Raw genomic sequence first — 15,570 nt, forward strand, 5'->3', positions numbered from 1 at the left:
ATAATAACAGAGTGAGTTCGGGACCATTTTTTGAAAAACTTTATAACAGTGGCTTCCATCAAACCACGTTGCCTCTTGCCACCATGTTGAGCAGTTGGTGGAACGTGCTCCTTAATCACAGCGGAAGTGAGATGGTGGAGGACGTGGTCAAAGTGTTGGACCATATCATGAAGTGAGAACGTGTGAACGTGTATTCAGCTTACATTCTCCCACTTGGTCCACACCTTTAACCTAATGTCCTAATTTAGTCCATCAATTGTCCCATTAAGTAACAAATACATGAATCATGGCGATAAGTCCTCTATTTAACGAGTGTTACCTTCCATGTATTACAATGTACTCATTTCTTAACATTATACTTTATGTGGCAATATTACTTAATGAATAAACCCTATGTTCATTCTTGGTCCAATGAAGTTGAATTTTCTCAAAATTAAATAAAAAGTGCGCATTAATATGAGAAAACATCATAATAAGAGTTTGTACAATAGAAACTACATAAGGGAACTAAGTCCCATGTTCACTACATGATCCTTGAATTTCAATGGTGGCATGCCCTTAGTCAAAGGATCAGCGATCATCAATTCAGTGCTAATGTGCTCAATAACCACTTTCTTTTCTTTAACACGTTCTCTTATGGCTAAATACTTAATGTCGATGTGTTTGCTTCGACTTCCACTTTTATTGTTCTTCGCCATAAAGACTGCAGCTGAATTGTCGCAATATATACTCAATGGCCTAGATATTGAATCCATAACTCTAAGCCCGGAAATGAAACTCTTAAGCCATACACCATGTGAAGTAGCCTCAAAACAAGATATGAACTCAGCTTCCATAGTAGAAGTAGCAGTCATGGTCTGGTTAACGCTCCTCCAAGATATAGCTCCACCGGCCAATATAAAAATGTATTCAGATGTTGATTTACGTGAATCAACACAGCCAGCAAAGTCTGAATCTGAGTAGCCAACTACCTCTAAATTGCTTGTTCGTCTGTACATAAGCTTGTAATCTTTGGTTCCTTGAAGATATCTCATCACTTTCTTTGCAGCTTTCCAGTGGTCTATACTTGGGTTACTCTGATATCGTCCTAACATTCCAACAGCAAATGGAATGTCAGGCCTTGTGCAGACCTGAGCATACATCAAACTTCCGACTGCAGAAGCATATGGAATGTTCTTCATTTGTTCCCTCTCAAGATCGTTTTTCGGGCATTGGTCTAGATTGAACCTATCACCCTTCACTATAGGAGAAACACTAGGTGAACAATTCTTCATCCGAAATCTCTCTAAAACTTTATTGATATAGGTTTCTTGAGACAAACCTAAGATACCTTTAAATCTGTCTCTATGGATCTTAATGCCAATGACATAAGATGCCTCGCCCATATCCTTCATGTCGAAATTTTTAGAGAGGAATTGTTTTACCTCATGAAGTAAACCCTTATCATTGGTTGCAAGTAAGATGTCATCCACGTATAAAACAAGAAAACAAACTTTACTCCCACTGACCTTAAGGTATATGCATTGATCCATAACATTTTCAACAAAACCGAATGAAGAAATTATGTTATGGAATTTTAAATACCATTGGCGGGATGCTTACTTCAAACCGTATATGGATTTCTTAAGCTTACAAACCAATTGCTCACCATCACTAGAGGGGAATCCTTCAGGTTGTTTCATGTAAACCTCCTCCTCTAGCTCTCCATTAAGAAATGCTGTTTTCACATCCATTTGTTGCAATTCTAAATCAAAGTGGGCTACTAATGCCAATATAATGCGCAAGGAATCTTTCTTAGATACAAGAGAAAAGGTTTCCGTGTAATCGATTCCTTCTTTTTGAGTGAACCCCTTTGCAACAAGTCTGGCCTTGTATCTTTCAATGTTGCCTAATGAGTCTTTCTTTGTCTTAAAAACCCATTTACAACCAATGGTTTTTACACCATTAGGCAACTCAACAAGGTCCCAAACATCATTGCACTTCATGGAACTCATCTCATCCTTCATGGCATTGTACCACAATTCTGATTCTTTGCAACTCATGGCTTGTGAAAAAGATTCGGGATCATTTTCGGCTCCTATATTGTAGTCACATTCCTGTAGATACACTACATAATCATTAGGAATTGCTGACCTCTTAGTTCGAGTAGACCTTCTTAAGGTTGCACCAATATCTTCTAAGGAAGTATGAGGTTCAACTTGTTGTCCAGAAGTATCAGGAAACTCCTGATCAACTTGATCTACTGGAATGTTGTCAACAACTTGTGGAACTTCAACGACTGGTTGAACTTCAGTGATTGTTCGTTCTACACCCGATTGTACTTGAGGGGTGTTATGAACAATAAACAATCTATCACTTGAAGTGGAAGGTTGAGACTCTGTATGATCAATATCAGAAACTATGTTTCTAAATTGATCGCTCCCACTGACCAAGTCATATTCAAGAAATTTAGCATTTCTCGATTCCACAATCCTAGTGCTGTGAGATGGACAGTAAAATCTGTACCCCTTAGACTTTTCAGCATATCCAATGAAATACCCACTAATAGTCCTTGGGTCCAGTTTCTTCTCTTGTGGATTATAAATTCTCACTTCAGACGAGCATCCCCAAACGCGCATATGTCGCAAACTCGGTTTCCAACATTTCAATAACTCAAATGGCGTCTTTGGGACAGCCTTGGTTGGAACTCGGTTTAATATATACACAACTGTCTTAAGTGCTTCAGTCCATAAGAATTTAGGAAGTTTTGAGCTGCTAAGCATACTCCTCACCATGTCCAATAAAGTTCGGTTTCTTCTTTCTGCTACACCATTTTGGTCTGGAGAACCAGGCATGGTGTATTGGGCAACAATCCCATGCTCTTGAAGAAACTTCGCAAATGGTCCAGGTGATTGTCCATCTTCCAAGTATCTACCATAATATTCTCCACCTCTATCTGATCTCACAATCTTAATTTGTTTACCATATTGTTTCTATACTTCTGCCTTGAAGACTTTAAAGGCATCTAAAGCTTCATTTTTATTATGAAGTATGTAGAGATACATGTATCGTGAGAAATCATCTATGAAAGAGATGAAGTATTTCTGACCATGAGAGTCCATGTCAAGACTACATATATCAGTATGTATGATCTCTAGTATGGTGGAACTCCTAGTAGCACCTCTCTTTGACTTATTGGTCTGCTTACCCTTAATGCAGTCCACACAAGTCTCAAAGTCAGTAAAATCTAGAGTACTAAGTACCCCATCATTCACCAATCTTTTGATTCTATCTATGGAGATATGACCTAATCTCCGGTGCCACAATGTAGAGGAATCCTCTTTTACAACACATCTCTTAATGCCAGTTTGGACATGCAATGAATTATGAGCAGTATCATTTTGTAAGAATATACAATAAAGACCATCAGACAAGATACCATTCCCAACACATTCAGATTTATAAATCAAACTGAAAGATGTTTCTGAAAAATGAAAGGAATATCCAAACGGTACAAGTCTAGAAACTGAAATCAAGTTTCGTGAGAAACTTGGTACATAAAAAGTCTTTTGCAATTCTAAAACAAAACCGCTATTTAAAGTTAAATAACATGTCCCTATTGCTTCCACATGTGAGCCCATCTTGTTTCTGGATAAGATGAATTGCTCACTTGTCACTGGCTTCCTTAGGTTTTGCATACCCTGCAAGGAATTTGAAATGTGGATTGTAGATCCAGAATCAATCCACCATGTGTTGGTGTTTACATTAACCATATTAGATTCAAAGCAAACAAATGAGGTAGGGTTACCTTTCTTCTCAAGCCAATTCTGAAATTTCAGACATTTCTTCTTCACGTGTCCTTTCTTTTTACAGAAAAAACACTTTTCGTCTTTCTTAATGTCAGATTTAGGAGGAATTTGTTGCTTTCCTTTCTGACTAGCTTGAGATTTTCCTTTCTTTCCTTTCCTTTGCGTCACCAGCATGGCACTTTCTCCCTGTTCCATCAATAACCTTCCTTCCTCTTGAACACACATGGTCATCAATTCATTGATAGACCACTTATCCTTATGTGTGTTGTAAGAGATTTTGAAAGGTCCATACTGAGGTGGAAGAGTGTTAAGGATAAAGTGCACCAAGAAAGATTCAGACATTTCTACCTCGAGTTTCTTCAATTGAGCCACAATGTCCCTCATCTCCATGATATGTTCACGCACACCTCTTATACCGGTGAGCTTCAGGGATGTGAACTTCATAATTAGGGTGCTTGCCAAGGCTTTATCTGAAGTGACGAATTGCTCGTCAATAGCCTTTAGCAATTCACGGACATTCTCATGTTGCTCGATTGAACCACATATACCAGCACTGATTTTTGTCTTAATGTACATCACGCTAAGGCGATTAGATTTCTCCCAGCGTTCGTACAATAAAATTTGTTCAGGTGTACTGGTATCAGTGATCTTATGCGGTTCATCTTTCCTTATAGCATAATCTATGTCCATGCACCCTAATTGAAGAAGAATTCTCTCCTTCCATATCTTAAAGTTATCTCCTCTAAGTTCGGGAACCTCACAACGAATATCAGATATGCTAGGTAAAACTGCACAAAAGGATTACAAGCTTATTAATAATTTGAGGCTTTAATATAAATTCATGCTTTACCAATGTAGAACATGCTTAAAATTGAATCTAATTTTATTAAAAATTGCCTGTGGGCTAAATCTTTAATTCAATAAGATTCATTATCTTTATGATAGACTTTATCAAACTATTTTATTAAATCATGAAATTTATTCTAAATATAGTTTGATATTTTCTTTCTATAATCTTTATGATAAACTTATTAAATTAATTCTTCCTAACTCCTGTGGGTAAATTAGAAAAAATTAATTTTAATATTTTATCCTAATTAATTATATAAACATAATGAAAACCCTGTGGGGTAAAACATCATATTTATATAGTTAATTACAATTAATGTCCATAATGCGATCCTTATTAATATATAATTTTTTATATAATTAAGGATGCTGTGGCTATTCCTTAATTATTTAAAAAATCATATAGTTTCACTAGACATTAAAACTATATGATATAATTTTAATATATCTAACTAAATTTTAGGCAACAATTGCATGTATTAAAAACTACAACTTTAATTTAGGTTGCAAACATATAAAGCAGTATATATTTATTTATTTTGCATGTATAAAATTTACATGATAATTTTAAAGGTATGAATGAGTGCCTAAATACAAATAAAACACAATCAATTCCATGCCCAATAAAATTAAAATAAAAATTCAAATCAGGCTAAAAAGGGCTTAAACTATTTTTTAAATTTATACATGCCCCAATTTAATGCCTTTTATTTTTGTAAAATGGGCCACTGCCCATGCTTTGAACCTAATGGGCCCAATAGCCAGTTATATAAAGGCCCATAACCTTAGTGGAGCCCCATCTCTCTCTAGATTCCTCACTTTTTTTTTTTTTTTTTTTTTTTTAATATCACCTGCAACCCAAACCCAAGATCCTATTTTTCTGCCACCCAGTGGACTGCTTCAACACCGGCAGCGACGTTCTCGCCGCCACCCACGTGGATTGCACCCTTGCTGGATGCAGTCCAAGCCATGAAGCCGTCTGCAGTGCTTCAACACGGCGTGCGAACGACGACTTGCAGCCCAAAAATAATGGCGTTTCTAATGGCGCCTGAACGGCGCTGAGATGGTGGCTAAGGTGTGCCTTAAATGGAGCCTGAACGACACCTAGTAACAGTGCTTGAACGACGCTGGTTATAGCCCCAAAAAATGGCACTTCAACGCGCCTGAATGGCGCTGGTATGGCGCTGGTTGCAGCCCCAAAAATGGCAGCTGAACAGCGCCAGGTATGGGGCTTGAAGCACATCTAAAATGACACCTGAAACGGAGTCACTGGTGCGCCTGAAAATGACGCCTTAATAGCACTGCTGGAGCGCCAGAAAATGGCATCTTTTGAACGCCTGTAATGGCCTTTTATAAATGAATGATGCCAACTATATATGGATCTCCAGCAGCAATCGTTTAATTAATTATCAAGAGATCATAAAACAAGAATTTTTCACTCAGAAACAATACAAAGCAGAGGCAAGATTTATGGCACTGATACCAAATGTTAGAAATTTACATGCTATATTCGATTCCAATGTACTTGCAACATGAATCAAAACCGAAAAGACTAAGAATAGTCTACTTACCTCCAGCCATTGTAGTTGGTTTCAATAACCCAGATTTCCAAACTCTGGTCTCTCCTTTTTTTAGATGGTGTTTTCTGAAGATAATAACAGAGTGAGTTCGGGACCATTTTTTGAAAAACTTTATAACAGTGGCTTCCATCAAACCACGTTGCCTCTTGCCACCATGTTGAGCAGTTGGTGGAACGTGCTCCTTAATCGCAGCGGAAGTGAGATGGTGGAGGACGTGGTCAAAGTGTTGGACCATATCATGAAGTGAGAACGTGTGAACGTGTATTCAGCTTACAGAGAATTGTTTTTGAAAACACTATCAAATAGGTACAAAATGTTTTTCTTATAACAATTGAGACCAATTTTTAAGAACGATTCTCAAAAACAGTTTTTTAAGTTGAGAATTGTTTTTGAAAACACTATCAAATAGGCACAAAATGTTTTTCAAAAAGGCAAAAGACAATCATAATACATGGGTTTACAAGGCAAATAAAAATATTAATGAGGAATTAGAAAGATAAAAAATAAGATTAGTGATGAGAAGTTACAATTAACAAAAGACGGATCATGGCAAGGTATTTGCTGCTCCCAAAGGTAAATAAAAATATTGAGGAATTAGAAAGATAAAAATAAGACCAGTGATGAAAACTTACAAATAACAAAAGACATAGGTCATGGCAAGGTATTTTCTCCCATTGTCTTTATAGAAATCATAAGGACATTAATAACTTCTTTGGTGGTTCAAAAAAAGTAGGAAATTTATCAATAGAATTTGAAATCTACTTTTCTAAATGTGTTTCTTGAAGCAGTATAAGGATTACGCGGTAATTAAGAGCATAAAGAATAGTTTTTAAATTTAAAAAAAAAAAGGTTTTTTATGGTGCCTAAAGTAGTGTCAAGGGCACGGAATAGTAGAATTAATAAATATTTTCAATATAATTAATAGTTGCGCTAAATTTGTACTTAAAGATGAATGAGAAAGAAGATATATTAGTAACTAATTTGGTCTTTCTAATAAAGGTTAAAAAACATTGATTTTATATCTTACTATCTTTGCAAAGAAGTGAAGCTAGCTAGCAAAAGGGAAAAAGGTGTATTAGTTTCCCATAAGGTTATAAATTTAAAAAATAGTTTTGAAGAAGTTTAAACAATTGGGTCAACACACCAATAGATTATGGAGCTAAGTAATCCAGGCTTATGACTAGCTGGCATGAACACTGACAAAAGATACTTTGTTACATAAAAAATATTGCCAGCTATTTCCAAAACAATAGAAATTCATAGCTAGGTGTCTAAAACAAAGGCATAATCACACCAACATCTTCTGATAAATAAAACTTCCCAAGGACATGACAAGCTTAAAAGGCAACAACAATCCAATAGATGACACAATTGACAACATACCAATACTCAACAATCTATTAATCAAAAGAAAATGAGTATAATGATGAAACTCTAAAAAAAAAACCTCTTAATTGTGACCACACTCTCTAAAACAAAAGGTTTAAAATATATAATAGGAGTTAAACTCCTCCGAGCTAACCAGATAGCTTGACCCATGCCATCCCGAATGAAGCACAACAAAACTGATTCAAACTTCACAATCTAATAATAGCACCTAATGCACCAAGTGTAAACGAAACTCCTCAACAAATTAAATATATTTCAACATCAAAATTAGGTGCACAAGGCTTAGTGTTTATGTTTAATGTTAGTTAGTCTCAAACACAAATATATACAGGTTTTGTAAAGAAAAGAATTGAGATGCATTATTTCATGTTCATCATCTATGATCTACCCCTTGATGCACCAAGTTAGTGTCGATATTGAAAGTTATAAATCTTGTTGTAAACCTATCCAAAGAGGGGTGAATATATGGTTCTTTTTTTTTTTTTTTTAATCCAAATTTTTATTTTTAAAATTTTTCTTTAAGAATTAGAGATGAAGTAGAGAAATTAAGCCATATCACATAGATATTATGTGAAAAATTACTCACAAGTTTTCCACTTTGTGAATGTCAAAATCATGAGATCTAGAAACCATAATACAAAAATCCACTATCGAAATAAAAGTATATACTTAACAAATGTTATCCTTAAATCTTACACCCCAATATCTATACTAGTCTTCATATCCTCAATGTAATACCATACGCATACCTCAATGCCTTGAGGAGATGCAAATCTCTCTCATAAATACAAGGGAAAGATTCACAAACTATTTGAAAGTATTGAGATAAGAGAAAGGCTAACAACTCTTTTTCCAAAAATTGGCATCAAAAGAAAAAGATTTTTGAGACATAATATTTATAGGGATGAAACCTTAGCGAACTGGAATCCAAAAGTTAAATTTATAGAACTCAAGAAATATTAGGTGTCGAACCTTTGGGGAATGAGGTTAGTGGTTAATAGGGTGAAGATAGGATAAAAGAATGAGAAATATGCTAGTTGATAAAAATGATTTCCTAGATTCTGTAATAACAACTAACAAGAAGTCAATATGAAGTTCATCTAAACAAAATCCTTTCCCCAAAATCTCTACCTCAGCCAACAAATGGAAGCTTTCCCAAAAAGGGAAAATTCCGTAATTCAACAACCATGTAAAATTACTCTCTCTCCTATAAATTTATCCAAATGGGTTTCAATAAGAGATTTCAAGTATGTAGAATAAGTGTAAGAAAATCAAGGTTTGTTTGATAAATGTTTTCAAAGAACAGTTTTTAGTTCTTAAAAAAACAAAAAAAACAAATTTGACAATCAAAAAATAGAAAATTGTTATCTATTCTCAAATATAGAAAATATGATGTTTTTTATACAATATTTTTTAGTTATTTTACATTGCTTTTAAGTATTTTCTAAAGGGTGTTTTAAAAAATAATTATACAAATTTGAATAATGATTAAAAATAAAATGTTACATATAAAACTTATTTTTAAAACATTTTTAGAAACATAGAAAATAGGTTAAAAATATTTTAAGCCCTTATATTGACATTTGTTTTACAAAATATCAAAGAACAGTTTTTAAAAATTGTTCTAAAAAATTGTTTTTCTAGAATTGTTTTGAAAATAGTTATTAATCAAGGTCTAGGCTTTTACTCCATTTGATGATATATTTAAAAGGTGCTTCCAACTTAAAAAGTACTTTTGAAAAAAATCAACCTGATAAAATTTAGAAAGCATTTTTATAAAGTAAAGAATTACTTATGGTGTTTCCCTCACAATTAAGAGTGTGTTTGACAATAATTCTAGGAATTGTTTCTACCTTGAAAAATTTTATACTTAGAAAAATTAAAAACACTTCCTAAAATCACTACCAAACGTACTCTTATTTTTAGAGAAAATACTTCCACTAAAAACACTTGAAAAAACACTATCACCAATGTATATTATTGAAATAAACTCAGCTCTGAAACAATACAAAATACTTATTGGGTTTACACTAATCTGAAATTCAATTAGGTGCATAAACCATATGGCTTAATGGGCTGCCTATTCTCCCAAATTTTCCTCAACTTCCTGTCTATTTGTTGATATGGATAAACCCTCTTAACCTCTCCATTAATTAGATGTCATCACCATCCACCCGGGCCGCCCAACCAATGAGGTGCCTAAAACAAATGGTTTCCCCGCCGCATCAGTGGAAGTTGTTGCCCCTTTATAACAAATAATTTGAACTTTCTAAGCCAGAAACTTGATTTTATCATCACCTTCCATGATGAATAGAACTTCCGAAGTATATAAGAAAGGAAGATGAAAAAACAGCCACAAATGGCACAAACGAAAACTACAAGCCATGCAGAATCTGGCAACACGGTGTAGAGGCCCATCATGAATGCAATCATCATCACTGCCATGGCATACATGGTTAGATTAAATCCCCAGTTGAAGAAGTCATGGAGGACCTCCTTCCGATTATTTAACGTCATGAAGAAATAGACGCAAACAGCAGCCATGGAAAGCACCAAGGCTGTGGTATCCGCCACAACAAATATTTTGAAAGCTGTTTTCTTGCTTAAAATGGCCATGCTAGCATCGTCCTCATGCCCACCAGGCAAGCTCAAACCTGCGGCGAAGGTGATAGTTGCTATCAGTGTGGCTACTAGCAAATGGGTTTCACCTTTTTTCTTCATGGCCTCGGTGAAGCCTCGGCCTCCACTGCCTTCACCTTTGTCTTTGCTTCTATTCACACCTCCTTGGTCTTCGCTTTCCCTCACACCTCTGTCTTCTCTTCTTTTCTCACCTTTGTTTTCGTTGATGGCCTTGAGGATCCACTGCCAACCCAAAGGTCCAGCCCTAGCTTTGACACTCTTCAATTTTCTTAGGATTGAGTCCTGAAATTCAATCAAAATCCTTTCAGAGACAACAAAGATTAATGAATGTCTGTAGCTTAATTTCACTCTTAGCAGTGGGGAGTAGCATCGCTTTAAAAAGCCCCATACAATGTGACACTATTTAGCTAGCTACCACCTCAGGCAGGAGGGAAAGCAATGTTCTTAATTAATTGATAAGGATTTTTTAGCTGATGAATTACCTTGAAGATGGAATTTCATAGCTAATTAAGTCTTAGCAATTATTTTGAAATTAGATTTCTTAATAATATAATAAAAATAATAAATTTTGTTGGTATCAAACACACAATCATGAACCATCTATGTAATGAAGTAAAGAGAATTTTGAAAATTATGACACTGATGATAATGAATATTTATATATAAACATACTCAATGTTTACTATATTTTCAACTTTATCTCGTACTTTAATTCAAACTAATAATAGACTTTTATTCTAATTTAATCTTTATATTCTATTTTAATTCAAACTAATAATAAATATATAAGTATTAGTATTTAAATTATTTATTTTGTATATTAGTAACATAAATATTGATGTAATAATATCACATTCATCATATAGAATATAATTGTATCTACCATTACTTCAATCAACCAATATATACACCAGGTTCTAGATAGTAGGAAAATGAATTGAGTTAGAGATGCTTACCTGTCTTCCGAGAGAGTCCTTGGCTGATGATATTATGTCTGTGGCGGTTAAATTATCTTCATTAAGTGCCATCTTATCTACCTTTTGACTCATTATGAAATCTGTACCATGATCCATTTGGAAATCAGCAAGTAAATGGAGAGGCGTTTGTCCCCTTTCATTCTTCCCATTGAGTAGTCCTCTCGCACGGAACCAACGAACGCAGAACAATTTTAGAAAATGACGCCTTTGCGACATGAACAAGTGGATAGCATTATTGCCTTTATCATCTACTTGTTCGCAACAATCTGGATAGGACGATGCCAGAAGCTTTGCTACTCCCTTATGACCACGGCTCGCAGCAATGTGAAGTGCTGTCATGTTATCAAATTCTTTGATCCCAAGGTAGATTACTGGACTCTCATGTTCTGATTTGTCTAGTAACTGCCTTGCAATTGAAGTGTAGCCCAAGTATGCAGCGCAATGAAGTGGAGACCACCCGTTGTCATCGACCTCTTTAATTAGCTCTTTTTTCCATTCCAGAATTTTATAAACCATTTCTGATAAACACATAAGATAATGGAGAAAAGAAAGTGAGCAAGATTTAAGAAACAAGTTCCTATTCAGTAAGCCCTGTCCTCTTGATCCAAGTTGGATATTCATACTCAAATCATAAGCTAGTATTTTTCACTTCTAGTCATTGGCATTGAAAAAATATGCTCAACTAGTTGCAGGATAACATTTAAAATGCATTCCAAAAATTACAAAGAAATCAAATAATGGCTATAGGAAAATTCAGAATTATTTTAAAGGAGGGAGGAAGGGAGATGTAAATGTACTAGACCTTTTTATTTTTCAAAGAGGTGTAAATATTAGATCATTTAGGTAATTAGTATTATGATTAGAAACCCTAATTACCTAAATTGCACCTCTAATCATAATACTCCTTGTAATCTGACTTAATTATAATTTTGTTGTTTAAATATATTTTTGTAATTTTATATACTTTTATCCTTCATACTTTATCCATATTTAATTTCAAAATATTCCATATATATTTTAGTAAGTCCCATTTTTTTTTTCAATATTCATAATGATTTCTACAAAATGATTACTAACACAATGTATCTAATTAAAATATTTAAAATAATTCCCAAAAGAAAAAAGGCAATTAAATGTTGAAATCATAGCTGTTTGAAATGTTGTTGCTGATCTTTGACAAACATTTAACCATATAGAGATGAGATAGTTACCTGGGTGTTTGGAAATTACGGCAGCATGCAAAGCGGTTCTACCCTTGAGGCCCCTGTGATCTGATGAAGTGACAGAATTTTCTAGGATTATGTCCACCAAGTCGTCAAATCCTCTCTCCGCAGCCATGTAAAGGGGAGTGTTGCCTTTGTGATTAGGACCATAGGTAAACTTGGCGTCTTCCTTAATCAATAACTTCACCACCTTAGGGTGACGATATCTCACTGCTTCATGTAAAGCTGTGTCTCCCTCCTGGTTCATCGTCCTCAGCATCCCCTCATGAAATTCAACCCCATTTTCGATATCGGAGGGTTGCGGGGGTTGTGGTTTTGCAGCGTGAATTAGAGCTTCCACCACCTTCTGATACCCCTCTCTGGCTGCAAGGTGAAGTGGAGTGTCGCCATGTTTATTGACACGTCGTAGTAGAGATGAGTCTGAATGTTCCTTAAGGATCAAGTCCACGCATTTCTGTTTACCAAACTGGGCTGCAATGTGGAGGACTGTGTTCTCCATTGGGGTTAGTTCGTCTCCAAGATCACGGAAATTTTTTAGGATTTCACGGAGGTCATACTTGGTTTTGCCTCCTGCAGCCGCCTTGTAGAGCTGAGGATCCATGTGTCTCGTCTTCGTTAGCCTGTCACATTGAGTTGCAGCCCGGTTGGAGATCTGGGTTCGGCTATCATCGACAGGTGCAACCTGGCTTGAATTGGAATCCATCGGTGCCTAGCTCAATCAGCAATACCCTTCTCTATAGAACTCAAATCCTTGTGAAAATCATTACTATGTTTCTGCATATATATATTGTGCCTATGTATATGCATTATTTAGATATTTTAAAATTTGCTTCTATAGTGACGAATAAATTATTATGTAGAGAACGCGTTCCTTCTATATTCACACTTAGCTGTCTCTTTTTTTTTTTTTTCATCCACTAGCGCGGAAAGTTGGCAAGTTTTAAGATCAAGTGGAGGGTTGACACTTGACAGGTTGTGCTCTCAAATTTTACTTTTAGTGTTGTCAATTAATGAAATCTATACCCATGATTGGGACAAAAAATTGTTTATACTTTAGTTTTCTTTGAAAAGAAGCTTTGGATGAATGTTGCCGGGTTTATCAAAATTATTTATTGGAATCACTATTTTCTTACATCATTATTTGGTTGAATGTTTATACTTCGAAAGGAATGCACTCAAAAGTTTATTTTCTTACATTATTCCTATGTTTACTTGTAAAATTATTTACTTTTCGTATTTATTTATACGTTGATTGTGTGGGAAGTCACCCCAATTATAATATACATATCCCTTTCAAGGCTCGAAGAGTCATTTTAAAAATCATTTGCTATTTTTGAGAATGTTATAATATTGAACCTTCGAGGAACTCATTAGAATATATAGAAGTTACTCCAAATATAATATACTCCTTTCAAGGTTCATCCCGTTATGACACTACCATGTTTTATATACTGAGCATGCGAATTGGCTTTGGAAGATGTCTTGGAATCCTACTTGTTCCATATTCAAAACTTTGACAATCATAAAAACTTATTATCTAAAATTAAGTCTTATGATTAATATATTTTAATTATTTCTTTAAATGCAATGTGATCTTGATATCTTAAACTTTTAATACCACCATCTTACACGATTTCAAGTGAGAGGGACGCTAAAGACAGAAATTTTATGTCGAATAAAACTTATTATATTGTTATTTGTTGGAGACAAAAATATTAATTTGTATGGATCAATTATTGCCATCCTATCACGTAATATTGTACATGACTATGATATTAGCACGTTTAAAAATAAAAATAAAATACTAAATTTTTTTGAAAATATAAAACCATGCTATTTCCATGAATAACCTAGTGTTATAGATTTAGTCTTTTCCTAACCTTGTGCGATATTTAGACAAGTCAAAACACTTAATATTGCTAAGTCAGTCTTACTTCCAATGTTTAATTTGTTAGGTTAAGATACTCACGACTTCATTGCTTTAGAAGGCGTAGTAGGAAACTCTTAAAGAATTAAAGCTTTTATTGCTCAATGAAATCTTTACAAATGCTTTAAGAACTCACTTGCTTGGTTAGGAAGTGATTTAGGTAGTGCCTTGACCAAATGAGACTCACTTATTTATAGGTACCAATAGAACTCTCTAAAATCTTGGAGAGTTCCTTATAAATCAAGAAGATTCTAAAACACCCTACATAATTCTATGTACAAGCTTATGTACAAAATATATAAGAAATCTTTAAAATTCTCTACAAAGCCTTGGACTCCTCTCATGTCTTTCACCAGAGTATAGAAATGTGTAAACATCTCTAGGCCTCTCTAAAACCTTCCACACTCTTCGCACTAATGACTTAGTCTAGATGGTTTTAGGAGTTTCCAAAAGTTTCATGCCCTCTATATAACCCTTATGGGAAGGGTCATTTGAAACATCTTGTGACATTATGCTATAAATATGATTATATTTTCTCATTTTTGAAAATTTTCTTGTGCTTAATTTTTTTTGTTTAATTTATTTAATTTAATATTTTAAATCAATTTTAATGTAATAACACCATATAAATTAAAATAATATAGAACTTTGTGCACAAAATAGGGTATGTTGCTTATGGAAATTATCATTTTTTTCAATAGGAAAGGAAAAAGATTGTCAAATTCATGGCCAAGAATTAGTTACGTATGTTGTATTGTGAAAAAACTCTTAACAGAACTAGGAGAGGCCTAGGAAAGTGCTCTAGTTTATTATTTCAATTTTAGCCTTCTTATATTATTTTAATTATGTTAAAATTCTTTTATCAAAAATATATTATCTATTTTTTAAATTATCTTTCTAGTGCAAAGAAATGGAACATCTGTTCGTAGAAATCTTGTTATAAAAGATTATATATAGATAGCACCTCATTCATTTTTTTTTTTTTAATTTTAAATGGTGAAATAAAATATTGTAATATATTTATAATTAATTAACTAAAATTAATAAAATTAAAAATAGGGAATTGTTTCACTGTTTCTATTTTTTGAGTTTAACTTCCTAGAAAATGAACAAGGAAAAAATGTGTTCACATATGATTTTTCTCTCTTATTTATTTATTTTTTATTTTTTTATATTTTTTTTATAAATAAAATAAAA

At 34.0% G+C, this 15,570-nt stretch overlaps 2 protein-coding genes across 2 annotated transcripts; both read right to left on the reverse strand.

Annotated features, from left to right (window-relative positions):
- Positions 1-3,635: 3,635 nt before the first annotated feature.
- On the reverse strand, positions 3,636-4,575 carry LOC132253720 (uncharacterized). The gene is made up of 2 exons (XM_059736643.1): positions 3,788-4,575; positions 3,636-3,680 (listed from the first exon to the last, which is right to left on the reverse strand). The coding sequence occupies exons 1-2, from the start codon at positions 4,476-4,478 to the stop codon at positions 3,646-3,648; spliced, it is 726 nt and encodes a 241-aa protein (XP_059592626.1). The 5' UTR covers positions 4,479-4,575; the 3' UTR covers positions 3,636-3,645.
- A 909-nt stretch (positions 4,576-5,484) lies between these two features.
- On the reverse strand, positions 5,485-13,149 carry LOC104879433 (ankyrin repeat-containing protein At5g02620). The gene is made up of 4 exons (XM_059737106.1): positions 12,435-13,149; positions 11,203-11,741; positions 9,977-10,528; positions 5,485-5,880 (listed from the first exon to the last, which is right to left on the reverse strand). The coding sequence occupies exons 1-4, from the start codon at positions 13,147-13,149 to the stop codon at positions 5,485-5,487; spliced, it is 2,202 nt and encodes a 733-aa protein (XP_059593089.1).
- Between the last annotated feature and the right edge of the window lie 2,421 nt (positions 13,150-15,570).

This window comes from Vitis vinifera, chromosome 5, assembly GCF_030704535.1.
Source record: "Vitis vinifera cultivar Pinot Noir 40024 chromosome 5, ASM3070453v1".
NCBI classification, from domain to species: Eukaryota; Viridiplantae; Streptophyta; class Magnoliopsida; order Vitales; family Vitaceae; genus Vitis; species Vitis vinifera.